General features: G+C 40.8%; 2 protein-coding genes and 1 long non-coding RNA gene across 18 annotated transcripts in view; 1 reads left to right on the top strand and 2 right to left on the bottom strand.

The window, feature by feature from the left end:
* Positions 1-268: 268 nt before the first annotated feature.
* Positions 269-12,610, bottom strand: macir (macrophage immunometabolism regulator). Of its 2 annotated transcripts, none has more exons than XM_062484441.1 (2): positions 12,512-12,610; positions 269-2,392 (listed from the first exon to the last, which is right to left on the bottom strand). In XM_062484441.1, the coding sequence occupies exon 2, from the start codon at positions 2,383-2,385 to the stop codon at positions 1,726-1,728; it is 660 nt and encodes a 219-aa protein (XP_062340425.1). In that variant the 5' UTR covers positions 2,386-2,392; positions 12,512-12,610; the 3' UTR covers positions 269-1,725. The 2 variants fall into 2 exon arrangements, with proteins under 2 accessions (XP_062340425.1, XP_062340426.1); XM_062484442.1 differs by lacking the exon at positions 12,512-12,610 and adding an exon at positions 2,493-2,860.
* Positions 9,088-9,824, top strand: LOC134039047 (uncharacterized). Its single transcript, XR_009932739.1, has 3 exons — positions 9,088-9,381; positions 9,475-9,577; positions 9,767-9,824. It is a non-coding gene; the product is annotated as an uncharacterized LOC134039047 (long non-coding RNA).
* Positions 12,611-14,747: 2,137 nt separating the features above from the next.
* ppip5k2 (diphosphoinositol pentakisphosphate kinase 2) overlaps positions 14,748-26,535 on the bottom strand; it is a 103,278-nt gene continuing 91,490 nt past the window's right edge. For 4 of the 15 annotated variants that reach the window (XM_062484399.1, XM_062484405.1, XM_062484407.1 and 1 more), the window contains 6 exons: positions 23,921-24,040; positions 22,179-22,241; positions 21,467-21,487; positions 17,041-17,184; positions 16,866-16,961; positions 14,748-15,915 (listed from right to left, as the gene is read on the bottom strand). In XM_062484399.1, the coding sequence (XP_062340383.1) occupies positions 15,338-15,915; positions 16,866-16,961; positions 17,041-17,184; positions 21,467-21,487; positions 22,179-22,241; positions 23,921-24,040 (1,022 nt within the window). In that variant the 3' untranslated portion in view covers positions 14,748-15,337. The remainder of the gene's footprint in view (positions 15,916-16,865; positions 16,962-17,040; positions 17,185-21,466; positions 21,488-22,178; positions 22,242-23,920; positions 24,041-26,535) is intronic. The other 11 variants (XM_062484406.1, XM_062484409.1, XM_062484410.1 and 8 more) reach the window with 5 other exon arrangements.

The raw sequence follows: 26,535 nt of genomic DNA, 5'->3' as shown, positions 1-26,535 counted from the left end.
AATCAGCTGCACTTGCACTGGTGACGTCACTACACCTCCAAGGCAACATATCAACAACATCAATTCGTCTTCTGTCTGCTTCAGATACTTTTTTTAAACGCGAAGCGATTGCGGGGCGTTTGCGGACCTGTGCAGAAACCATACTTGGTTGTTTTAGGTTTTTTTTAGGCAACTTAGGCTACTTTGTTGCCGAGCAGATGCTACGTTGTTAAGGTCAATGGCTACATCTCCAAGGCAACCGCTTGTTGCTAGGTCCATAAAACCGTTTATTTACCTCTGCGAACATTCGGGAGGTATATAAACGGTATTATTAACTTTTGAGAACGTCTTCTGGACCAATAGGAACAGCGTATTGGTCCAATTATTACACTAGTATATAAGAAACAAAAATGTTTTGATGACATTGTCATGGACACTTCAAGTAAGGAGTTAAGTCTGAATATGATTGTCATGTGTCCAATGCACTCCGAATTACAAAAGTGTGATCAAGTTTTCCCAGGACACCCATAATACCATGCTTTGGTTTCGATAGTTAGGTGCCATCATGAAGTGGTAAAACCAAATTGTGTCCTTACAAATTCACCATTTAAGGTAGACCCAGCACAATGACAAATATCAAACAGTGTGACAACTTCTTATCCCAAAAAGAAAAATACAGTTCTAATATAAGAAGAATGTGGGTGTGTCCCACAGAGGGGTTAAGGGTGGTGAGTATAAGTCTAAATTGAGGAGAGACAATAATAGCAGTTCTACATCGGAAATGAGCCGGTGTTTACAAGCAAGCAGGCCACATGGCTTTATATGACGTCATCTTACCGAGACTCCACATTTAACCTAAATCCTTTTAATAGTAATGAAAATACTGAATAAGTGGGGCATGTAACTGTAACATTTATGAATTAAATCTCAAAACACCTAACTAAACTCTATTCCCTTACTATTCCCTCTTATTTTCAAGCCACAAACATGGGAGAGAGGGGTTAACTGGATGCATAAAATGCTAATCTTACCACAGGCACTCCAAAGATGTTCCCCACAAATCCTCTTAAAAAGGACTCTTTTAAATAACCTTTTCATTGTGTAACAGTCAGTGGTTTACATAAAGCCCACATTTCCCTCATACCAATCATGAGCAAAAAGAGCAATGCAGGTTGTGGATCTGATAAACAATAGTTTACCGTTATTACTAGAGCTAATGGTGGTTAATGGATGTGAAGATTGTGGGCTAAACATGTACTGTATTTACAGTAGGTATGTGTGTCAGTAACATGTTCAGATGTCTAACAGTGCAACAAAATGCAAAAAGAGAGGCTGTTCTTTCTGCAATAGAGGCCGTGGTAACATCGGTAAGCAGTTAAAAAAAGGGATGCACTCAAGCACTTGAACATTCACACCAACATTCAGTACATACAAACACACAATCTCGTCAATAAATAAGATTACCAGTTATTGCTAATCCTGACAAACTTCACATTTTGTTTCTAAACAACCTTTTACAGTGTCAGAACAAACTTAATATTAGTTCAGATTTTGTTATGTATGTATACAACAGCTTGGATCCCGAAAGCCTTGTCACATTTGCTTGACAATATAACAAGATCAATTGGCCTCACAAGAGTCTTCTTAAAGGATCACCTATAATCTAAACAGGGAGAAACAGCCCAAAATAGCACCCATATCCCATATTGGGGTGGGTAATTGGGTGGCAGGCCCAGCTATGTTGCTTCATGTCTTGTTTCTGGTAAACATGCGCTCCCCGCGCAGTGTCAGGTGCTGAAGCTGATACTGCAGCACCTCTGTGTCTGCCGGTTCCTTGACACTCATTTTGTCCAGGTTGAGGTAGTCCAGCGACTTGGACTGGGACCTTTTCCCTTTGAGCAGGCAGAGGGGCAAGGGGCCGTGCAGGGCTCTCCCTGGCTCGCCATTCGACAGGGACCTGAGATAGGGGTCACCTGAGCTGGGCATGCGCCTCCGTCTTCGTCCGTTGGCGGCAGGGATGTCATAGGGCTGGTAGTACCGCATTTTGGCTTTGCGAGACATCCGGTGGATGCCAAGATCCATGGGCTTGGGAACTGAGCTGGTGACGGGCAAGGCTTCTGGTACTGGAGGTTTCTCTGTGGGTGTGGTGGCGTTGGTTGCTGAAGACCACTTGTGGGCCAATTTGAGCAGCTCCTCACCTGTGGTAAAGCCCACCAGGTAGTTAGAGTCCATGTGGAGAATCTGGTATCCTGAAACAGTACTTTTGATCGGGGAGCAGGGGGTGCTAGCACATCGAGGTTTGTCCGCTAGTTCAGGCTTCAGGGAGGCCTTGACCTCAGCAGCAGGTAGAACAGAGATGGGCGCCCTGGAAACTCCACTGACATCCATTTCCATCTTTAGAGACATTACCTGACTGGAGAGAGAACAAAAACAAAAAACCAACCCTGTATCATTAAAGAGTTAACCTTTTGTAGGCTGCACTGTTTCACTTTCACATTGTTCGTATTTTATACCTGTTTATAATCTATTACTATTCGCTCTTCTGGTTAGATGCTAACTGCATTTCATTGTCTCTCTCCTTGTACTGTGCACAATGACAATACATTTGAATCAAATATAATAGGATTGAATGTACATGATGATAACTATAGTAACAGTAAGCTTGTCTCTTTTCCAATGAACAACCTTATAACAGATCATGATTTTACACTCTTACAAAAAGTCAAAATTGAACAAAATAATTAACAAATTATTTCATATGAAAACACAGTGTGCTGAAGCAGTGAAAATAATTGCACTTATTTATAGTCATTACAGACATTTATTACAATCACCTTCTGTCTTAGCTCCTTTGCTATAAAACCATCACTGGTTTATTAAAGCTTAAGTAACCTATTATGCCCAATAACACAGGATGTCCTTGGTAAATTTGGCACATTGATACAACAGGCTACGACTACCGTATTTTTCGGAAATAAAACCGCGGCTTGTACCCCCGATTTTACAGTTTTCTTGTGGTTGTACGGCTTATATTTTGAAGTGGTGTATAGCCTGGTTTTAGAACAAAAAAGTGGCTTCGTCCCCAGATCTTTGCAGAATGACGCACGGTCTTTGCAGACCGTGCAGCTAATTTAATGCTCAACACTGGAACGGTGGCTTATTGAAAGAGGAATTGAAAGAGGAATTATTTATTGTGCCGTCTCAGTTACCCATCAGGGCTTGGAAATACAGTGACTTGCTAAAGTAGCCAAATGGCTAGTAGAACATAACATGGGGTGGATCACAACCCCATGATCCACCCCTCCCCCCTGCTCTGACCACAGCCAATGTGGCCCCACTCCCTCCAGCTTCCAGCCCTCTGGCATTCTCCACAGCTGCTGCACACCTCCCCCAGGCAACCACACAGAGCCTTCCCCCTACCATCACGGCGGTTCAGGTCACAGGTGAGCTGAGGAGACTGCGCCCCAGGAAAGCAGCTGGCCCTGATGGAGTCTGTCCAAGACTTCTCAGGGCATGCGCGGTGAAACTGGGTGAGCCTCTGCAGCATATCTTCAACATGAGCCTCCAACTGGGGAAGGTCCCTGCATTGTGGAAGACATCCTGCCTCATCCCCGTTCCAAAGAAGCCACACTTGTGCTTAATGACTTCAGGCCAGTTGCCTTAATTTCAAAGACCATGGAAAGACTGCTACTGCACATCCTCAGACCCCAGGTACGCCATGCACTCGACCCGCTGCAGTTTGCCTACCAGTAGAAGGTGGGCGTGGAAGATGCCATCGTCTACCTAATGCACAGGGCACACTCTTATCTGGACAAGGGGAAAGGTGCTGTGAGAATCATGTTTTTTGATTTCTCTAGTGCCTTTAACACCATCCAGCCCCTCAGACTGAGTGACAAGCTCTTGCAGATGGGTGTGAACGTCCACCTGGTATCCTGGATCACTGACTACCTGACGGAGAGACCACAGTTCGTCAGACTGAAGGACTGTGTCTCTGAGAATGTGTTGTGCAGCACTGGTGCTCCACAGGGGACTGTGCTCTCACCAGTCCTGTTCACCCTGTACACATCTGACTTCACCTACAACACAGAGTCATGCCACATCCAGAAGTTCTCTGACGACTCTGCTATTGTGGGATGTATCAGGGATGGACAGGAGGGTGAGTACAGGAGCCTGGTGGATAACTTTGTGCAGTGGTGTAAGAATAACCACCTGCAGCTGAATGCCACTAAGACCAAGGAGATGGTGGTGGACTTTAGGAGGTCCCAGACTCCTCTGCTACCAGTCTCCATCGAGGGGGTGTGGAGGTGGTCAACACCTACAAATACTTAGGTGTTCATTTGGACAATAAACTGGTCTGGTCAGCCAACATTGATGCAATCTACAAAAAGGGGCAGAGCCGACTCTACTTCCTGAGGAGGCTGAGGTCCTTTAATGTATGCAACAAACTCCTGCGCATGTTCTACCAGTCTGTTGTTGCCAGCATCCTTTTTTATGCTGTGGTGTGTTGGGGAGGCAGCATAAAGAAGAAGGATGCAGGGCGACTGGACAGGCTAGTGAGGAAGGCGGGAGGTGTTGTCGGCACTGAACTGGACTGCCTCACTACAGTGGCGGAGAGGACCCTGAGTGGGTTGCTGACCATCTTGGACAATGACCACCACCCACTACACAGTACTCTCAACAGACAGAGGAGCACATTCAGTGGCAGACTCCTGTCACTGTCATGCTCATCGGACAGGCTGAGGAAGTCCTTTGTCCCCAGGGCCATTCAGCTTTTTAATGCCACACAGAAGGGGAGGGAGATGGACTTCTCTGCATGAGTCTACCTCAGTCTGCCCTCCCCTGCTCATCTCATCTCAGCCCCAGGCACAGACTTTACCACTTACATATTCTGCACTATCACTTTGCTCTTTTCAAACACACACACTATCCACACCAGCAGCACAAGATCACTTTCCTCCTGGACACTGACACTGTCAAAATCATGCACTCTGTACAATAGGGTCAGACCCTTTCCTGTATCTGTGTGATTATGTTTTTCTTCTATGTGTATGTATATGTGATTTATGTATGTGTATAAGCTACTGGATGACCTAAATTTCCCTTGGGATTAATAAAGTATCCATCCATCCATTTCAAAATAATTTCAGTAACTCAAACAGCTGCAAGACCCAGTGAAATTGTATATACAGCTACTGTAGCAAACAAACATTAGCTAGCATCGCTAACGACATTGGCTAATTAAACTTCGGTAGGCTATCCTCAGGATTTGCAAGCTAGCTAAACACAGGGCCGGGGTGGGTAATCGGGAGAGTTCCCGGTGGGCCGCTTCACTTTTGGGCCGGTCGAGGATTATTTTATTTTTTTACATTTGTCACGTTAGTCTATCTTCTCTTAAAGTAGGCTACACACGTTCCGCATTCTGACACCTCAGCCTCTGCATGGGTTGTACCATGTGAGGGAGTTCTCCCCTCATAAATAGAGTTGGTTGGGTCCATAGCGCGTCTTTTCCAAAAAGATTTCTCAGATCGGCTACCGATAGCTGGGACGGGCGGGCCTACCGTAACGATACGCGTCAGGGAGGATGGATGGGAGCAGGGCCGGAGTGATGGCATCGCAAGACAAGGTTTTACCAATTGAAAAACGTCTGTTTATTTTACATAAAGCTCAAAAAACTATTTTGCGCTCAAATAATGGCCAACAATTTTCGCATTAAGTGTAAAAGTGCCTATCTTGCGTCACATCAAACCCATACGTCCTAGGTTGGGACAAAAGAAAGAAATAAAAAAATAATAATTTAATAATATCAGCTTATATTGTACATTACACATCACAATTTTGTGTCATATCACAAAGTAAAATGAGTAAATAGTTATCACCCTGGCCTCTTTGCTTGTGGCGTTTCTGCAGCTGCCTTGCAGTAAAGCTATAGTTAGCCTAGCTATCCCCCAAGTTAACAGATGCGAAACGAATGTTCTGCCAAAGATAGTCACGCGTGTTTTCGTGACGTTAGTGACGTAGTGACGTTAGTAACGTCAGTGACTGTGGCTAGCAAATTAGCTGCCTTGCAGTAAAGCTATAGTTAGCCTAGCTATCCCCCAAGTTAACAGATGCGAAACGAATGTTCTGCCAAAGGTAGTCACGCGTGTTTTCGTGACGTTAGTGACGTTAGTAACGTCAGTGACTGTGGCTAGCAAATTAGCCGCCGTTAGCTTCACTTTTCGCCACAAAAACTTAACTTGAGCCTAAACCATGCAACGGAACGTAAATCCCAATAGAAGCAACTCAATGGCTACCAAGACTAAACTTTTGACACCTAGGTTGTGTATGTAGGCCAAATATTGACTGAGTTTTAGGGGGGCAAAAATAAATAAAAATAATAATAATAATATATATGTGAGAGAACAAAGGTTGTGCCCTTGCCGAAGGCAAAGCACACCCAATTATGAGTTTCACTGATCATCATCTGATCATTTTATTAACATTGTCGCGATCATGAGATTGACTCCTGCCCATGCATTTACAGGAACGTTTTTGTCCTATGCAGGCATTAATTAAACTGACCTACTATACATTACAGAAGACTGTGTCAGTAAGCAACATCATTTTTCTTTCGCGTAGACTACATGCGGCAATCCTTACAAAACATGACAACATTTTCATTGTCAAACACAAGCCATTCACGACCAGTTTCTCTAGTGCTATCAATATCCTCATCCCCTGCCTCGTTCCTCTTCTCGCTCCCAGAAGTTTGTCCTAACCACCGCCACATTAAGTTAACTTTTTACTTTACTTTACTACTCTAGCTAGCCCGTATTACCTCCAATGATCCTCTATGCTTTGTTTAACTTCTTCCTTGTGTTTTCTGGTGGACGCTCCGTTCGTTTCCACTGTTTCTCGCGCTGGTTTCACTTCAAACTGCGCGCAGCCAATGGGCGTATAAAACGTTATCACATAGCATTACGGCACAGTGTTCATGGGAAACTTAGGAAGTACTGCAAGGGGGACAAATGACCGAGAACCATGCCGAGAACAGAGACTTATGTATCATTCATGTAATGCCTTCATGTATCACCGGCCAAACTGGCTAGTGAGTTTTTGTTAACACCCGCCAAAAATAATTTTAACCCGCATTTGGCGGGTGTTAATTTAGAACCCTGCTTACAGGTTGCTGTGGTGATGAGCATATGGTCGGAACAGCACCTTTTTTTAGCAACAGCTTCAGAGCAAATCCGGCTTGAAATTGTCCAAGGTTGTCAAAACTGTCTTGGGTGAAATGTTTAGAGCAAATGAATAATTGAGTGTCGAACTTCGCCGGGATCTTCTCATAGACAAACAGCAGCCATGCCTGTCGAATGTTTGGCTCCTTGGGAAGACTATGAAAGGTGTTAGCATTCCCTGTACAGCCTGGAACACAGCATTTACGACTGTGGTCCATTTTCAATATCCTTGTTAAACTTCAGAACCTTCTTCTTTTTAATTCCTTAGAAGTAGCCTACACAGAGCAGCGCGCAGCTAAACTAGTATCGGAGATCTACGCTACCTCGGACTGGGCAAGAACACCAGTGAGTGGGCTGGTCTGGATGTAAATTTTGGAGCCAAAAAAGGTTCTTTTCAAAACCTACCGTTTTACAGCTACATTTTTTCATTTTGAGATTTGCATAGGAAAGAGGTGTCAATGGACTTTGAGGTTCACTGTACGTCCATTTTACCCACCGAACTGTCATTATTCAACTATGACAAGGGAAAATCGGTTTTGCAATCAATGACTCCTTTAATATAATTATCTAGCTAGCCAATTGCAAAAGTCTACATAGAGGCAAGCTTAGCTCGAATTGTTCAACTAATTGGTTTGCCTTTTGCTCCTTTACAGTTGCATGCACTGCAAATTCTGCAAATTCGTCGCATCCATTCAAGAAGTTCTTCAAAGACACCCTGGACTGCGGCATGGAATAGGAGCACACTGACCCAGAAACTCATTTTCTGGAGCCGTGTGAATCCACATTAAAGGTTAGATAATTTTTTATATGTCACCAAGACTGTACTAGTATAAATGCCATAATTTCATCACAATGTCACTTATCTTAAACTGTGCATAGAGACTACCTTTCCTCCTCTGCCACGACCACAACCAGTGACTGCAACATCCCATTGTTGGACAGATTATCCTACCACCGTCACACGGCCTAGCACTGTGTCCCTGGGAAATGATGGTAAAGTAATGAATGACCGTTTATAACAGTGACAATAATTGTATGAGCCATGGCAACCCTAAAGGTTTTTTTTTGAAAAGCATGACTTAAAACTTTTGCATCACCAGATGCCATTAGCCTGGCTCTGCCCTCCTACGTTTAATTTTGCTTCTGTAGTAAGTCTGGGATTTCAGTGTATTAGTCGGTTTTCAGGAACAATTTTTTTGTAGGTCCAATCAGCGAACAGAGGGAGTGGCTGAGAACGATGACGTTGATGTCGTGCACTAGTTTGAGTTGTAGTTCAGTAATGTCGGCGGAAAAAGATGCGAGAGAAGCTATTCTGCGGTTGTGGCAACGCTGCCGAATATCCATAAGTTAAGCCGGAGCAAGAACAATCCTTGCTGAGTTTTGTTGGTGGCCATGATGTTGTGGCCCCCCTCCCCTCGGGGTTCGGGAAAAGTTTGATTTTCCAGGTACGGTAGGTAGCTCCAGTTACAGTGTTGAAGGAGTTGGCTAAGGCGAATGCTAGCGATTGGTTATGGCAGATCAGAGTGGCTCTGCCAGATCCAATAGTTTTAAACTTCAACAGAGTACCCGCCTTCAAGGAAGTTAACGCTTGTCAATGAATCGATCCCAGGCCCTCTGTACAAATGAAATGTACGAGGGTCTGGTTAGGACCAGGATAAGATGCCACACCCCTAGGTGTCAACTCTGGTCTGGTGGAGGAGAACTCATTGGGGGCCCAGGAAAACAGCTGGCAGCCAGGCAAGTGCAAATATAAGACACTCAAAAAAACACTCAAAGCTTTTCAATAGCATTGCCAACTCATACCTAAGTTGTTCTGATCGTGGGGGGATACATATTTATCAAAATCACAAATGTTGTCATACTAATGCTTTGTATACAACCATTCAAGGTAACATTTGTTATTTACATCAATGTTACAGCTAATCTAGAAGAACCACAGTGTATGCCAATCATGCAAACTCTTGTAAACTTGTTTTACTTGTCTTTAATGACAGACACATTACAGGTTATGCTCCGGAAGATGGAGACATTGGAGGAGAATCAACGAGAGGCTCTCTTATTCAGGCGACTACAGGGCAGACACACTGAAGAGGGGCCAGTGATGGACCTACAGGTGGCCCAAACACAGGCTGAACTCCAAGACCTTGAGGAGCGCCTTAAGGTGCTGGAGTTCCGAAAGAGAGTGGTAGGTGTTTGGAGATGCCATGAACTATGGCTTACACGCAGAGTTCAACGTTCAAATTGGTGCTGACAATAAGTTAATGACTTCTAATTGCAGACTCTGTGATGAAGTGGAAGACGGGACTGGGAGAGAAGGCTGTGGAGCTCCTCATAGCGGAGACACTGAAACACGCCCCGGCAGCCCATTCAAAACAAGCCAGGTGAATGAATCATGATTGCAGCTTCCATATCCAACCTTTCACATGGCTATGTGACAAAAACTAGAATCACATAATATTTTTTTGATGATGTATATTATTTTAGATGTGATTTTTTATGACTTGTATAGCCCATTTCACACGTTCAATTATGTTGATAGGATACTAACTTATTTTGTGCTTCATTGTCAGGGCCAACAGACAGGACCTGTAGCGGGGACTGGCAGAAGATTTTAATTCACTGTTTGGCACTTTGAAATAAAATGACTGAATGTTACGTAGAAATGCTGCCTTGTTTATGATTAGCTTGAGTTAGGCTACACATCAGTCCTCCTAAAATTGGCTACCATGTAGCCTATTATACAAGAACAAGTATCATTTTGGGCAAATGAGGTCTGCATATGAAGTGCCCCAATATAAGCAGTAGAATTGAGAAATATAGGTCACTTAATTAACGTCCCAGTTACGGACTGGCAACGTCACAAAATTACGTTGCTAGGAGGTCGCGGTTACAGACTGGCAACGTCACAAAATTACGTTGCTAGGAGCGCTGCAGCCGGCTGCAGGCGGCTGACTTGAAACAGTGAATTCTGGTTAGACTTTTTGTCCGACTTGAGACAGCGCCGAGGCTAGGGCACTGTGACGTAGCCATCAAAGTACCGTGAGATCGATTCGAGAACTGCCGGCTGTGTAGCCGAGCGCATTTTCTCAAGAGCAACTGCACGGGTCCTAATGACGACACAGCTATTTCATGATTGGCCAGACTCACACACAACAACTTTGACGCGTGTTTTGTAATTATTCTGACACCTTCAGTTGTCAGAATAATCTGACAACTGAAGGCCTCTTCACTAACAGAAAGACTAAGTTTAATTATAAATAAAGTAAAGTGAGAAAACAGCGCTTGATCGGCCATGACTGACGTCAACGCAGCAAACCACGAGAAGCTGGAATGTCCGATTTCACAGAGCCGTTTTTAACTCCTCCCCGACTGCAAGCGGCTACTCTCGCCAGTCGTTTCATGCAGCCGCAGTCCATGTCGAACGCACCTATTGTCACAAAAATCACGCTGCCAGGTATGGAGGACTAAAAGTGCCAAAATGAATTAAATAAATACACCATTAAATAATTACTTAAATGTGTAATTAATTAAATAAAATAGGAATTAAATACATAAATGTGTTATTAAATGTGTCATGAATTCATCAAAATACCAATTCATTTTATGTAAAATACATATATAATTATTTCACTATTTAGTTCAGTATTTCATGGTCCTGTAACACTGTGTGGACAATATTTAAATGAAATACATTTACATTTACAAAACGCTAAACAGCGCCCCCAGTTGATTGCATCTTCATTTTTATGTCACAATGTGTTGCAGTGCTTCATGAATTATTTTATCTGTCAAACTCGCCCATCAAAGTGAAGATGTGGAAGCAGGACCTGCTCACCCACAGCATGTAGCGAGTAAAGCAGAGGAACTTATTGAAGTTCTTGGAGCATTGCAAAGTGCGTAAATAACTCCAAGAACGTCAATAAGTTCCTCTGCTTTACTCGCTACATGCTGTGGGTGAGCAGGTCCTGCTTCCACATCCTCAGCTAAGTCTAAAATGTCTCTCACCAACTCCCTAGAAAGTTCATGAAGATCCCCATTGTCTCTATCAAGGCACCCTACTTCAGACCAACGCAATGGATCAGACTAGATTTGTGTTAGCCCCACCCACTGACTTTGATGGGCGAGTTTGACAGATAAAATAATTCATGAAGCACTGCAACACGTTGTGACATGAAAATGAAAATGCAATCGACTGGGGGTGCTGTTTAGCGTTTTGTAAATGTAAATGTATTGCATTTGAATATTGTCCACACAGTGTTACAGGACCATGAAATACTTAATTCAATAGTGAAATCATTATAAGTATTTTACATAAAATGAATTGGTATTTTAATGAATTCATTTAATAACACATTTATTGAATTCCTATTTTAATTAATATCACATTTAAGTCATTATTTAATGGTGTATTTATTTAATTCATTTTGGCACTTTTAGTCCTCCATAGCCAGGACGTCGCGGTTACGGACTGGTGTCTTTCACTTCGCACGTTGCACGAATGTTTGGTCATCGAATGACGTTGCGGCAACGTAACTGTGTCAGCTGGGTAGGCTATAGCTAGCCATAATAGCAGCCTTACAAATAATTAAGTCTATGCCCCTGATCCTACATCTAGAATTAATAAATAAATGGTTTTAATAGTGCCGCTGATCTCAATTTAATTCTAAGCTATTCGTGTCGACTACATTCTGTTGAGTAGTTGAACAGTTCTCAACAGATTTAGTCTGCTGATGGTCATCAAACAAGAAAGCAGCAGTCGAGCCTCCCGCTTCACACACCTGTCCTTTCGTTTCTCGACACAAACGCACGCGCAATATTGTACTAGCAAGACGAAAAATGGGTAGTAGGCTAGCCTACTTTATTAAGAATCAAGTTTAAAAATTGTGGGCTTACTATTTGGTGTTGCACAACGATACAGACTATTTTTAAAGGGTGGTTCTCGGCACAAAACGTTTAAAGGCCGGTTTTATCCTGTGTATTCTGACTGGAGGGATTTCAGTTGAGCCCACCACAAAATATTTATGCAAAAACGCTAGGCTACACGTCTCGTTTTGAATTATGTGATTATGAAAATGACCCTTTAATATATTGTCAGGCATTTGAGATTAGTGTTTTGCCACACTGGTATATGGATTTGCTCTGGGTGGAGTGCAGGGTCCGTCAGTCCACCATTAGCTTCCATATTAAACTGCAATCAGATCTGATGTATCACGTTTTAAAAGGACATTCTAAACAATGCTGTATGCACAAATAGCATTTACCTTTGACAATTATGTATAACACCCATGGTAAAGGAAAACATAAGAAAAACCAACCTGTTTAACAGCGCGAGCCAACTGATGTTCACGCCTCTCGTCCTAACCAAATCTGTCGATGGTGTAGGCTCTCGAAAAATGCAACTCCGCTTCCGACAATTGTCACGTGACATGAGGTAATCTGGGCCTGACCCAATACAAGTGCACAATTTTTTGGTAAAATGTGTGAGGCCTTTTTATTTTGGTTACTGAAAACGTTACAAAGGGATTCAGTAAAATCCCTGCTCCCAAAAGATCATACTTAAGAACCGTTTGCTGCATTTCATTATTCAGTTACCTCCAGTATTTGATATATAATTGGTGCATTCTTGCCCAATGCTTACGCTTCGTATAGGCACACCCTAGGGTTGCAAATAGTCCCGTATTAGCCACGACGTCCCTTATATTTTGCCTGATTAATTTGTCCCATACGTGACCGCCCTTGTCCCATTTATTGATTGCTACGCTGATCTAACCACTGACTGATACAACAGTAACCGCTCTGATCACGACACTTCAGAATGATCACCGACACATGTCATCGAATCTCAGCTCACCCTCTCGCGTATCAGTAGGCCTACACGTAAAATAAATGCGCCAATTAGGTATCATTAGACAAATGGCTTATAACAATATATTCACACAAAACTATACCCGCACTGCGACGGCAGGCCACCTTTTGTCCCGTATTTCATAGTGACAGTTGGCAACCCAAACACACACATCCATGGGCGGCGTGAGGGGCTAGCAGGTGCTTCAGCACCCGCAAGAAAGACCAAAGCACCCCGATAGCACCCCCAAAAGTAATTTCTGGAAAATCCGATCGGAGAATCGGATGTTAATTGTACGGAGTCTGACACCGAGCAGTCTGCTGATGGGTTTGCCGCGGATGCAGAGACGGCAGCTAGCACAACTGCAGTTCCATTCAAATTAGCATCACGAGCGGCAAGTTTTGCTCATTTATTAATAGTATTTATATATTAGGGCGTAGGTTTGGTCTCAGCTTTGGTAGGGACACTTGTTTGTTCAGATTTTTTTTTAATATGTAGGTAATTGATTCAGGTTTTATGGCGCTGTACTAGGCCTACATCATCTGTACTGGACTTCTGAGCAATGAAATCATATATGATGCATACATATGGGCATATCAATTTATAGCACCTTTTTACTATCTACAAGTATAAGTGTGAATGATACATTCATGGTAACATTGTCTAAACATCCCTTAAAAAAATGCAATTTAATGCAATCTTTACCAAAATGGACAATTCAACTTCTCACCTGAACCCCTGATGCTGATTCATCACCAACCTGCTCTACATCTTCAGGGTACAGACACTAACCATGCTTAGTTGACTGCTGACATTGGTCGAGATTACAGGGATAGGCATAGTACTATCCAAGGGATCATATTGGCCTACTTATTATCAGTTAATATCACTTTTTAGTTGTTAGCCTACTAGTACTAGGCTAAACTAGCACGGTCCCATTAAAGTTACATGCTCTACTACACTAACAACTTTCAAAACATGTTTCCATTGTACAATGGGTGGCGATGTAAGGCTAGCAGGTTTGCACTGTGTGTGTGGTTTTCCTACTAGCTAACTAACAACGACCTTCTTGATAGCTACTTACTCTCTGGGTGGTGAAAAAACTTCTGATATCTCTCTTTTTGGGTGACATTTTCCTATCTATAAAGCACAAAAGTGTCAAAAATATCAATGCTGAGACCAAACGAAATACTAATATGAGGCTTTATGATTTCCTGGCGTACTGCCAGCGCTCTTTCTGCAAGTCACGATTCACGAAGTGTTTCTGACTGCCACTTGAGCCAATTAACTTAAATGACATCATCTTGTCTCGCAGGCTCAAGGGCGCATTCGTTAACTTGGAAATGTATTTTTCACTTTTCTCGGCGACGAACATAGTATAGATAATAATACGAACGAGTTTTGCAAATAGATTTTTTTTCCGAAAATTAACAAAATATTGGTGGGGACGATTGTGTCTTTCCCAAACTTTACTCGTGACTAGTCCCCATGGTCCCTATGCAAACCTACGCCCTTTATATGTAATTGCGCAGCTCCCCCTGTCAATGATAGCACCCCCTCAGCACCTGCATTCAAAATGATCTGGCGCTGCACTGTTAACATCCATAACAATTTCATTGACAACACAACTCTCAGTATGTATTGGCAACATACAAATCCTTTACCAGAAAGAAACAAATACAACACTGGACACGGATAACAAAACGGACTCTTAATAAAAGAATTTATTCTGAATATATACAGTTCAACAATCAAGTTTGATTACATGTAAAATATAGAAATAATTGTCATCACAGTATTGATGAGGCAGACATTCCAGTATCGTGGATGAGAAATAAGAAGTGCAAATTCAGAGTAGCATTGAAAATAATTGTGTTTTCAATTCACATTGAAATTTATCATTTCATCTGACCTTTGAAAAACATATTTTTGGACCTTGACTTAAATTGAGGAATGAATTCCATTAGTCACAGCTATGGAATATTTAATAATGATGATGTAGACAGCTAAATGTATTTCACACTGTACATCTGCATTCAAATATACAAGACCTTAGCAAATTATGAACAAAATGGAAACCATTCATACAGTAGAACATAGTGTCACTCAAAATACATCAGATGTAGTACAAGTCTACACTCATTACAATACACACAAACGATGCAACATAACAATAAATACTTCTAGACTGATGTTATGCTCTCGTAATATAATTCCCAACAATGGTTGTAACACTTGTTGACTTGCGTGATATCAAACAAATTTAAACAATGCACTGATTAATTTTTTAAAAATCCTATTTTGTCACCTTTTCCTTGCCACTAGTAACAGAAAATGATTCTCTATCCAGATTCTCTAGGTGCAATTGGTCAAGTGATGACATCGCCTTGGTCTTCCATGTGGGGGAAAAATTGCAACAAAGGGCTTTTGGTGGCACTTTACCACCTTGAGGGTATTGGGCTAGAGTTTGCATTGGTACCTGCCCACTTGCCAGTGTTTCTTGAGAAGGGGGATGTGATGACTTTTTACAAATCATTGTCTCTTGTGAGGGTTGTGCGATATTATGTGTAGGGGTATTCTGCTGAACTTTGCCATCGATTGTTGTCGGTAGCATTTTAGAACTTTTGCCATCAAATTGCAGGGCTGCAATAGCCCCAGATGTGCCAGAGGTTAAAATTAGTTTATCATGACCACTAAAGGTGTGCTGACTTGTTTCTAGAACAGGTTGCTGGTTCTCAGTTGTAGGCTGAAATGTTGCTTTCCTCTCCGCAGTTAGCTGGAGAGAAGTATGCTGTGACACTTCTCCAGCTGCACCTTCTGGGGAGATGTCCATAGGACTATAGCTAGAGAATTTGCAGTGGGACACTTCGCTCACTGTGAGAGACAATAAAAGGGGTATTGCAATATTATGAACAATTCATTCATCAATCATATAGTTTTTTTGGGGTAACTTTGGGTTGGGGTAAGTTTTGGGTAAGTTTGGAATGGAGCTGCAATGTCTCCCTAATACTTTCCACTGATATGGAGTCCAGTGTTTTCCCTACCATTATATAAGGGGGGTGCCCCGCCCCCCCAATGGCACCCCCGCCCCCCCTGGAAGATCAAGTTAATAATAATAAAAAAAAACACATTTTTTATAGATTTTTTTTTCTTTTTTTTAATAAAAAAAGAAAGAAAAATATATAAAAAGATTTATTCGGGCGCTATATATAACTCATTTAAGGTTACCTTTCCTATAAAACAGGTATATAGCTTGCTCTTTTATTAAACAAACTAAATGGCCTTATGTTATTTATCTTATTTACACAACGGCGTGTCATTTACATTTAGTCATTTAGCAGACGCTCTTATCCAGAGCGACTTACAGTAGGTACAGGGACATTCCCCCCGAGGCAAGTAGGGTGTAGTGCCTTGCCCAAGGATACAACGTCATTTGGCACGGCCGGGAATCGAACTGGCAACCTTCAGATTACTAGCCCGATTCCCTAACTGCTCAGCCACCTGACCCCCCCCCCCCCCCCCCAAAGCTGTAAACCTAGGGGAAACACTGTAGTCTAATGTTCATTGTTGCTAGTATCGATTGTCCTAAGTGCCTCGAATAGTCTGATTGGCTAGTATATTAAATATTCTTTAAATAAAAAAAAAAAATTATATTAATAATTGTCTGGCAAATTGTCTTGTCATGTTATTGTTTAGTGATGACGTTTTCCCTTCAATGCGATCCTAACTGCATCTTTGCAAATTATATAAACAGATTCAGACTTAATTCTAACAGCTGACAAGCTATCGTATAGCTAGATGTTAATTGTTAACATTTATCTTACCATTTGTAGCCTTAACAAGATTTGTTTTGCTTTGAGTGAACGGACAGGGTAAGACCTTTGCTGGGGTGTATGTGTTCAAAGGGATTTTCTTCACAGCTGTTGAGCACAAAACAAAGGCAATCAGACTTCCCCTATGACAAATTACAGTTGATTATCTGCAAGTAGCCATACATACCCGAGGAGGAGGCAGAGATGTCTAAGATTGAATCATGGGATTTGGCAATGGAAGCCAGGAAGTCGTCCACCTGCTTCAGCGAAAGAGAGTTGTGCAGGGTCTCCAAAGGGCATATGGATGGGACCATGGAGTACAATTCAAAACCTTGAGGGAAAACAATAGTTGGATAAGCTTTTGAAATAGAAACTGAAAGGGACACACGCTACATGCCCTTCATGAGTGACAATGTAACTGCACCAAGCAAAGGGAGATGAAACTGCCATTCAAAAACATGACGCTTCAATTATCTTTGAAATGATTCCAATCCAAATAAAAAGAATCATCTGATTGAGGTGGACACTATGGGATGGAAGCAGATGAATTACACAAAAGTACATCCCACAGACGGATATGCCATCTATTCACAACTGTTTCATACAGAATGAGGGGGGAAAATAGTTCATGTTTACTTACCGACATTATTTATTTTTTGGTTTACTTAACTTTTTGATTTACTAACCATAAACTGACAAACTAAATTGATAACAAATTGCAGGTAATCATTACTATGTGACCCCACACAATAGAAAAGATAAAGATAAGCTACAAAAGCTTTTACATGAGGGGTCTAACTAAATAGCTGCAATATAAAATGGCAGAACATGTCTGTAGTATTGACCGGTAATTACCTTAGTGTTATAATGAATGAATTAATTAATATGCACCAAAAAGAAATACACACAAATTGTGTCGGCGTTCGCCACAAATATAATTTAAATTTATATTGTTTTTTGTTGCAAACAGAAAACAACTAATGAAAATAACTCACAAGCATTATGACAACAAGGCAGATGTCTCAAAAAAACATCTATGACTTCCACTTCCACTAAAATATTGGCACTCTTACACTTTTTTCAAATAATGCACCAAAACCGTTGGACCCAAGACTGTTGCCTAGCATGGACCATAAGGTCACAAATCACAAGGTAACCAACCTGAACATGACTACACAAGAAAAAGTGTTCACAGATTACAGCAAAATACTGTTGAAATAGTTTTGAAAGAAACTTGATTGAGTGAAAACATATTCAAGTTGACCTTCAGATACAGTGAGGAAAAAAATTATTTTATCCCCTGCTGATTTTGTATGTTTGCCCACTGAAAAAGGAATGATCAGTCTAATTCGAAGTCTAATTGTAGGTTAATTTGAACAGTGATAGACAGATCAACAACAAGAAAATCCAAAAAAACGCATGTCAAAATTGTTATAAATTGATTTGAATTTTAATGAGTGAAATAAGTATTTCACCCCCTCTCAATCAGAAAGATTTCTGGCTCCCGCGTGTCCACAGAAGCAATCAATCAGATTCCAAACTCTCCACCATGGCCAAGACCAAAGAGCTGTCCAAGGATGTCAGGGACCTGTAGACCTACACAAGGCTGGAATGGGCTACAACACCATCGCCAAGCAGCTTTGTGAGAAGGTGACAACAGTTGGTGCGATTATTCGCAAATGGAAGAAACACAAAAGAACTGTCAATCTCCCTCGGTCTGGGGCTCAGGGTAGAACATTTACATATTTTTTAGGGGGTAATTTTTGCCCCCACTGACTGAAATCCAGGGACATTTAAAAAAAAATTAGGGCACTTTTTTAAACTTGTGAAACAACATCTAACCTTTGTTCAAGATTATAAATATACTTATTTAGGCTTACAGTATGAGCAATTGTCATCAAATGGCAATAATATGACTATTAAGCAGTAGTCTACAGATTCAAAGTGTTTTCGTAGATAGATAAATCAGACCATCACCACATTTTATTCTTATTTCTTTGTGGTTATGAATTGTTATTATAATTTCAACTGCACACTCAACTTTACCCAAATAGAGGATTGGTTGTCAACCACAAGATAGCAGTTACTTATGAGGATGGGGGGGAAATCATTCACTGACTGCACTCTGTCTAACGTTATCCAGGATAACTTGCAAGCAAGCCTTTGTGACTAACGCACTATCAGAGCTAGCTAACGTTAGCTTACTAACGTTAAACTAGCTAAAGCGAACTATATAATTTACAAATAATTATTATTAGTTATCACCGTAGGCGATGGCGTGTTGCTAGGTCGCTGGTGACGAAAAGCCCCGTATTTCTTAATGTTTTCGCTCAACTAGAGTCAGCAGAAGAATTTGCATGTGCCGGATTCACAAGTTCGACATGCTTTTTGCTTTGCAAAAAATGGAATCTAGCTTCCATTTTTTGATGATCGCTGAGTGAGTGAATTTCATCTTTGGAACCTGAGAGAACCTGACGGAGACTGTTTGCTGATTCCTCATTTCTCTTCACACTCGCAGTCACTCACAGGTCTGATTAAGAAGCGCTCCATTTTTTTAACGTTCGGTTCTTTACGCACACTTAACATCAGTCAAGGTGAAAATCAAAAACATTCTATGGTAACTGGACCGGGTCACAATGTTTTTGACAAGTTAATTAAATTATCATTATTATTACAGTTATTACATTATTACATTATTATCATTATTATTAGAGGAAATTATGGGGGCATCCCCCCCCTAGATTTTTTCCACAGGTACACTTGCACTTATAGCAGTTCATGTTGTTTAATTGTAACTTGTTTAACTACATGCTCTTATGGTTCTTCCCTTTGGCACTTACTTTGGTTGTTCACAATGTGTGCTTCATGTTTTGTCTACTCGCAATGTTTTGTGGCTATCTTGTTGTTATGATCAGTGACCTATGCACTTTGTAAAGCTCTCTCTTGGAAGTCGCTTTGGATAAAAGCGTCTGCCAAATGAATAAATGTAAATGTAATGTAAATCTGTGGAGGGAGCTGAAGGCTGGAGTTGCCAAACGTCAGCATCGAAACGTTAAGGACTTGGAGAAAATCTGCAAAGAGGAGTGGGACAAAATCCCTCCTGAGATGTGTGCAAACCTGGTGGCCAACTACAAGAAACATTTGACCTCTGGGATTGCCAACATGGGTTTTGCCACCAAGTACTAAGTCATGTTTTGCAGAGGGGTTAATATCGCGCAAGTCGCTCTGGATAAGAGCGTCTGCTAAATGACTAAATGTAAATATATTTCACTTATTAAAATGCTAATCAATTTATTTTTAAAAAATCTGGATTTTTGTTGTTGTTATTCTGTCTCTCACTGTTCAAATAAACCTACCATTAAAATTATAGACTGATCATTTCTTTTTTCAGTGTGCAAACGTACAAAATCAGCAGGGGATCAAATAATTGTTTCCTTCACTGTACAAGTACAACAGAGTTTGTTAAAGACACAAGACAAAATCCTTCTAGGAGAATGTCACTTTGGACGGATTGGACCAAATTAAGAGATTTCTGGTGGCGTACAGAATATCTACACAGAATACAAAATTCAGCCTTCAAAAGAAAAGTATACCATCCCTACAATCAAACGAGAATAGAGAAGGTTGTCAGTAGATATACCCTATATTGTAAATTATGTGTTTCAGATATTTAAAGGATATGCTAAGGTTTTAATTAAAACGTAATTGTAATATGAACAGATATTTTCTAGATATTTTTTCATAATTTGAAAAGTGCAAGGGGTGTCTATATTTTGTCCATGACTTCAGCATGAAGGTAAAGGGGGACATTTGTATGATCACCAAGAGTACAAAATTTGCCACTAAGGGAATCGCAAACTAAATATGCTGCAAAACAAAATTAGCTAATCTAGTTTATTTTCAAATATATTAATCACATTCTGTATGTATGATTATCCCACATTATTTTATATTGAATATCCTGAGGTGTCTTTGGTAAAAATGTGTCAACATCTGAAACTAAACTGCCTTGTTAGGAAGCTCAAAAGGAAAGGATTAAAATAGATCTGATAAATACGGCTAGTGTGTGAACGGCTTCACGATAGAAAAAATACACAGCTGTCATGAATCATAATCTGTACTAAATCAACATCTAAACAGGGGGAGTCAGGTGGCTGAGTGGTTAGGGAATCGGGCTAGTAATCTAAAGGTTGCCAGTTCGATTCCCGGCCGTGCCAAATGACGTTGTGTCCTTGGGCAAGGCACTTCACCCTTCTTGCCTCGGGGGGAATGTCCCTGTACTTACTGTAAGTCGCTCTGGATAAGAGCGTCTGCTAAATGACTAAATGTAAATGTAAACAGCCACAGGTCATCTGCCAGTGATATTAATAAGGAAAACCTACATATTTGGAGAAGTTGATTTTCTGAAGGTAGAACTTAAATGTGGGTCACTAAAGATATTTCTTAGCAAAACGTTGAAGAAAACGGGAGGGTTTGGACTTAGAGAGGCTGAAGAGATAGGGGGAGAGAACTAAGGAAACTAAACTTTATACAACAAAATCTATTATAACTAAGGACACCGTACAACATTTAGACACAATTAAAAGGGTTAATAAAACATAATTAACACTTACCACAGAACATACTGGAAAAGACTGACCCATTTAGAAAAGCAGATAAAAAAATAAAACAATTGGATATCCCAAAATTAATGAAAAACAGAAATGGTCTGCATCATGACACCCAACTACAAATTTGCATGATATAGGTGACAGTCTTTAGAGCCACAGAGCTAATGCACTTGATCTTGTTCTCACTTAAATGGTCCACTCCTTCTCAGTGTGTGAATATTGAAAATGTTAGAATGTCTTGAATTCTGTCGTAGCCATGTAGCAATGGTGCATGCATTCTTTGACAATATTTAGCCTAGTTGTACAGGTATGACTGGTAAAATATTGTCCACACAGAAAGTACAATATTTATGAATGAGATACATTTGTAAAACCTTTGGCAATTAAAGCATATTTCTAGTTAGTACCAAGGTAAATAATTGCTAAATATCACACCTTCGGACGGTAACAAAAAAGCCAGCAAAAAATTATGGCTTTGCATTACAGGAAAACTATTAAACTAGACTCTTAACACCAGTATGACTAGGTTGAGTAAGTTCCAAGAGAACAAAAGCCACACATGGTTTCTGGGAGTTGCATGAGCATTCAGCACCCAAGGTTCATGGTCACATTCCATGTGCTTGGTAAGGTGGGGGTGGGGGGGAGGGAGAGATTCTATCCAGACAAAAATCATAATGGATGAGGCAAGGGTGTATCTTAACAAAAGCAAACATACCATTGGTTGGGTGTCGCGCAAATGAGATAGAAAATCTTTTTACAGCAGAACCACGCGTGGCCTCTGAGAAAGAGAAAAACAGGTACCTGAAATGTGTAACTAGCACAAACGGGTTATGGGAAAAGGGCAAAAGAAACCAGGTTTTAGAAGGCATGCATGAAGGAAAATGGGGAAAGGAGAGAGGTCTTGTTTTAGTAGCGAAGTAAGTGTTAGGATTCTTTCAGCCAGAGAAAAGGTGAGAAACCAAACCATATTTATAGGCATTTTTATGCTCTAGGAATTCTAGTATGATTGTTCAGATTTCTATGAAGTGGTGCAACAGAACAGGTCTAAACTATATATAAACCCCTCAAAAAAGTCCTGAAACGTTATTTCGGTCGATTATTCCTCCCCTTCAATAACACCAATTGGTATTGTATTTTATATCGTTGGAAAGCCTGATTAGTCACCTTTACAACGAGGTACAACTTGTAAGGATTGTGCATTCGTGGAATGAGCAACACAGCTAACCGTGTGGGTAGCGGCCCAAAACATTTTGCCAAAATCCCCCGCAATATTCTTCTGTTGGTATTCACTCTTGTTTTGAGCTTCAAGTGGGATCATCTTGGGCGTGCTGTACGTGCCAGAGTTACCAACGCAAACATGTTGGCTGACTTGCGACAAATCCTGGTTGAGGAATGGGATGCCATCCCACAGCGGTGTGTGACCAGGCTGGTATCCAGCATGAGGAGGACGTGCCAAGCTGTTGTGGCTGCGTATGGATCTTCCACACGCTACTGAGGTCCCTGACAGTGTAAAATGAATTAAGTGTAAAAATGGCCAATATGCGTTGTTTTTTCCTTATTACTGTGGGAGAGTGCTATCATCCAATCCACCAAGCAAACGAGAGTGAATACCAACAGAAGAATATTGCAGGGGATTTTGGCACATTTCTTTGGCCGCTACCCGCACGGTTAGCTGTGTTGCTCGTTCCACGAATGCACGATCCTTACAAGTTGTACTTCGTTGTAAAGGTGACTAATCAGGCTTTCCAACGATATAAAATACAATACCAATTAGTATTATTTAAGGGGAGGAATAATCAACCAAAATAACGTTTCCGAACTTTTTTTGAGGGGTTTATATATAAAAATTAAAATGTAAAAGATATACCGGCCCATAAATATACCAGAATCTCGTTCAAACCACATCCAGCTCCCATTTTGAGCCGACAGCGACCAGCAGTTTCAGCTGATTCGTATGTCATTTTACATGGGAAAAGCAGTCATCTGATGATCAACATGATTTACTGATTTCCACTTTCTCAAAAACACAAGATATTTACAATTTCCGAAGATCTTCAAAGTCTACATAAAATTGAGTAAGTCCCAACAACAGATCTGAACTGTGATGTGATCAGTATGGAGTAATTATTTATATATATTTTTTTTTTGAATTATGTGGGTGTAAATTAATTTTCATTTCCATAATTATTTTACCAAATATTAAATAAAACAAACACAGAGTCTGAGAAAAGAAAAAAAATGAATTGTTAGCAAAATTATTTTTCTTAAAAAACTAAGAATATGAATGCACCAGATGTAAAACAGGATGGTTCACAAGGGGAATGACACTTAAAATGGGCCAGTCATGGCAAATATTTCTCATTGAAATACAGATAAACTAATAATTATTTTACAAAATGATGGGGGGAAAAAAAGATTCATCTTTTCTTTAAGATGTGTGTGCGTGTTTGCACATACCATCTAAGAAGCCAGAGGAGGTCAGCTTTTTACGGTGTGCACGAGCATAATCTTGTAGGTTAGGTGCACTGGAGGAAGCTCCGAGCACCATGGAGCTAAACAGGCCAGCACAATGAGACCCTGATGGGAGTTAAAAAAGATACATACAGCAACCATGTGGGCCACATCCACACCATTGGAATGCATGCATTTCTTGGAGATTCTTGCCACAAAATATTTTGTGCAGCCTCATAAGAGCCTTCACATAATGACAGTAATGTCACTTGGCACAAAGATGGCCATGGGAGTTGTTTTCATACATCCCTATCCTTTTTGAAAAATGCAGGATGATAAAAACGTTGTGGGTGATATTAACTAACCATAGCAATATGTCTTATTTTCTAAGCACTTGGTCTTTATCCGAAATATTTTAAATTAAATCTGTCCCTGATATTTGCTAAACGACATATTTACAATGGTTGAAGCAGTAACTGAAGCAGGTAAATAGGAAGTAAAACATGATGAGCACAACATATGAAAACATGGTTTGAGATAAAAACAGTGTAGCTACATACAGTTAGGTCCATAAATATTTGGACATTGACACAATTTTCATCATTTTGGCTCTGTATACCACCACAATGGATTTGAAATGAAACAATCAAGATGTGCTTTAAGTGCAGACTTTCAGCTTTAATTTCAGGGTATTTACATCCAAATCAGGTGAACGGTGTAGGAATTACAACACATTTTATATGTGGCCCCCCCCTTTTTAAGGGACCAAAAATAATTGGACAAACTAACATAATCATAAATCTAATTGTCACTTTTAATACTTGGTTGCAAATCCTTTGCAGTCAATGACAGCCTGAAGTCTGGAACCCATAGACATCACCAGACGCTGGGTTTCGTCCCTGGTGATGCTCTGCCAGGCCTCTACTGCAACTGTCTTCAGTTCCTGCTTGTTCTTGGGGCATTTTCCTTTCAGTTTTGTCTTTAGCAAGTGAAATGCATGCTCAATTGGATTTAGGTCAGGTGATTGACTTGGCCATTGCAGAACATTCCACTTCTTTGCCTTAAAAAACTCTTTGGTTGCTTTCGCAGTATGCTTCGGGTCATTGTCCATCTGCACTGTGAAGCGCCGTCCTATGAGTTCTGAAGCATTTGGCTGAATCTGAGCAGATAATATTGCCAGAAACACTTCAGAATTCATCCTACTGCTTTTGTCAGCAGTCACATCATCGATAAATACAAGGGAACCAGTTCCATTGGCAGCCATACATGCCCACGCCATAACACTACCTCCACCATGCTTCACTGATGAGGTGGTATGCTTTGCATCATGAGCAGTTCCTTCCCTTCTCCATACTCTTCTCTTCCCATCATTCTGGTACAAGTTGATCTTGGTCTCATCTGTCCATAGGATGTTGTTCCAGAACTGTACAGGCTCTTTTAGATGTTTTTTGGCAAACTCTAATCTGGTCTTCCTGTTTTTGAGACTCACCAATGGTTTACATCTTGTGGTGAACCCTCTGTATTTACTCTGGTGAAGTCTTCTCTTAATTTTTGACTTTGACACAGATACGCCTACCTCCTGGAGAGTGTTCTTGATCTGGCCAACTGTTGTGAAGGGGTTTTTCTTCACCAGGGAAAGAATTCTTCTGTCATCCACCACAGTTGTTTTCCGTGGTCTTCCGGGTCTTTTGGTGTTGCTGAGCTCACCAGTGCGTTCTTTCTTTTTAAGGATGTACCAAACAGTTGATTTGGCCACACCTAATGTTTTTGCTATCTCTCTGATAGGTTTGTTTTGATTTTTCAGCCTAACGATGGCTTGCTTCACTTATGGTGACAGCTCTTTGGACTTCATATTGAGAGTTGACAGCAACAGATTCCAAACACAAATACCATACTTGAAATGAACTCTAGACCTTTTATCTGCTCCTTGTCAATGAAATAACGAACTCCCATGAGGGAATAACATACACCTGGCCATGGAACAGCTGAGCAGCCAATTGTCCAATTACTTTTGGTCCCTTAAAAAGGGGGGGGCCACATATAAAATGTATTGTAATTCCTACACCGTTCACCTGATTTGGATGTAAATACCCTGAAATTAAAGCTGAAAGTCTGCACTTAAAGCACATCTTGATTGTTTCATTTCAAATCCATTGTGGTGGTATACAGAGCCAAAATGATGAAAATTGTGTCAATGTCCAAATATTTATGGACCTAACTGTACGTTTTACAACACACAGGACGAGGTCATAGTTTAAGGTAAGGTTCAGGAAACTGAATGGTGTAGGATAGCCATTTCTAAAATGGTAGCCAACAAAATGCCATTGCTTTAGTGCATAGAATTTGCTGCGGCTACAACATTTTAGGTCACAAAAGACATTACCAGCATATGAGAAACTGAGTCAGCACTGTTATTAGTTGTGTGGCAAAAATCTTGTTATAAACTTCAGGTAAAGCTCATTTTGAAGTTGCCAAAACAAGCTTAACATCACAAATTTAGTAGCCTTACTGATCATTTAGTCATACAGAGTAAGAGAGCAGGCTGTGCAAGAAAATCACACTCCAGGTGCATGAGGCACAGTCAAAACATAGCAAAGATTTTAAATGCATAGAACACATTT

The sequence above is a fragment of the Osmerus eperlanus genome, chromosome 18 (genome assembly GCF_963692335.1).
Source record: "Osmerus eperlanus chromosome 18, fOsmEpe2.1, whole genome shotgun sequence".
NCBI classification, from domain to species: domain Eukaryota; kingdom Metazoa; phylum Chordata; class Actinopteri; order Osmeriformes; family Osmeridae; genus Osmerus; species Osmerus eperlanus.
Note: the sequence above shows the minus strand (reverse complement) of the source record. Positions and strands in the feature narration are given on the sequence as shown.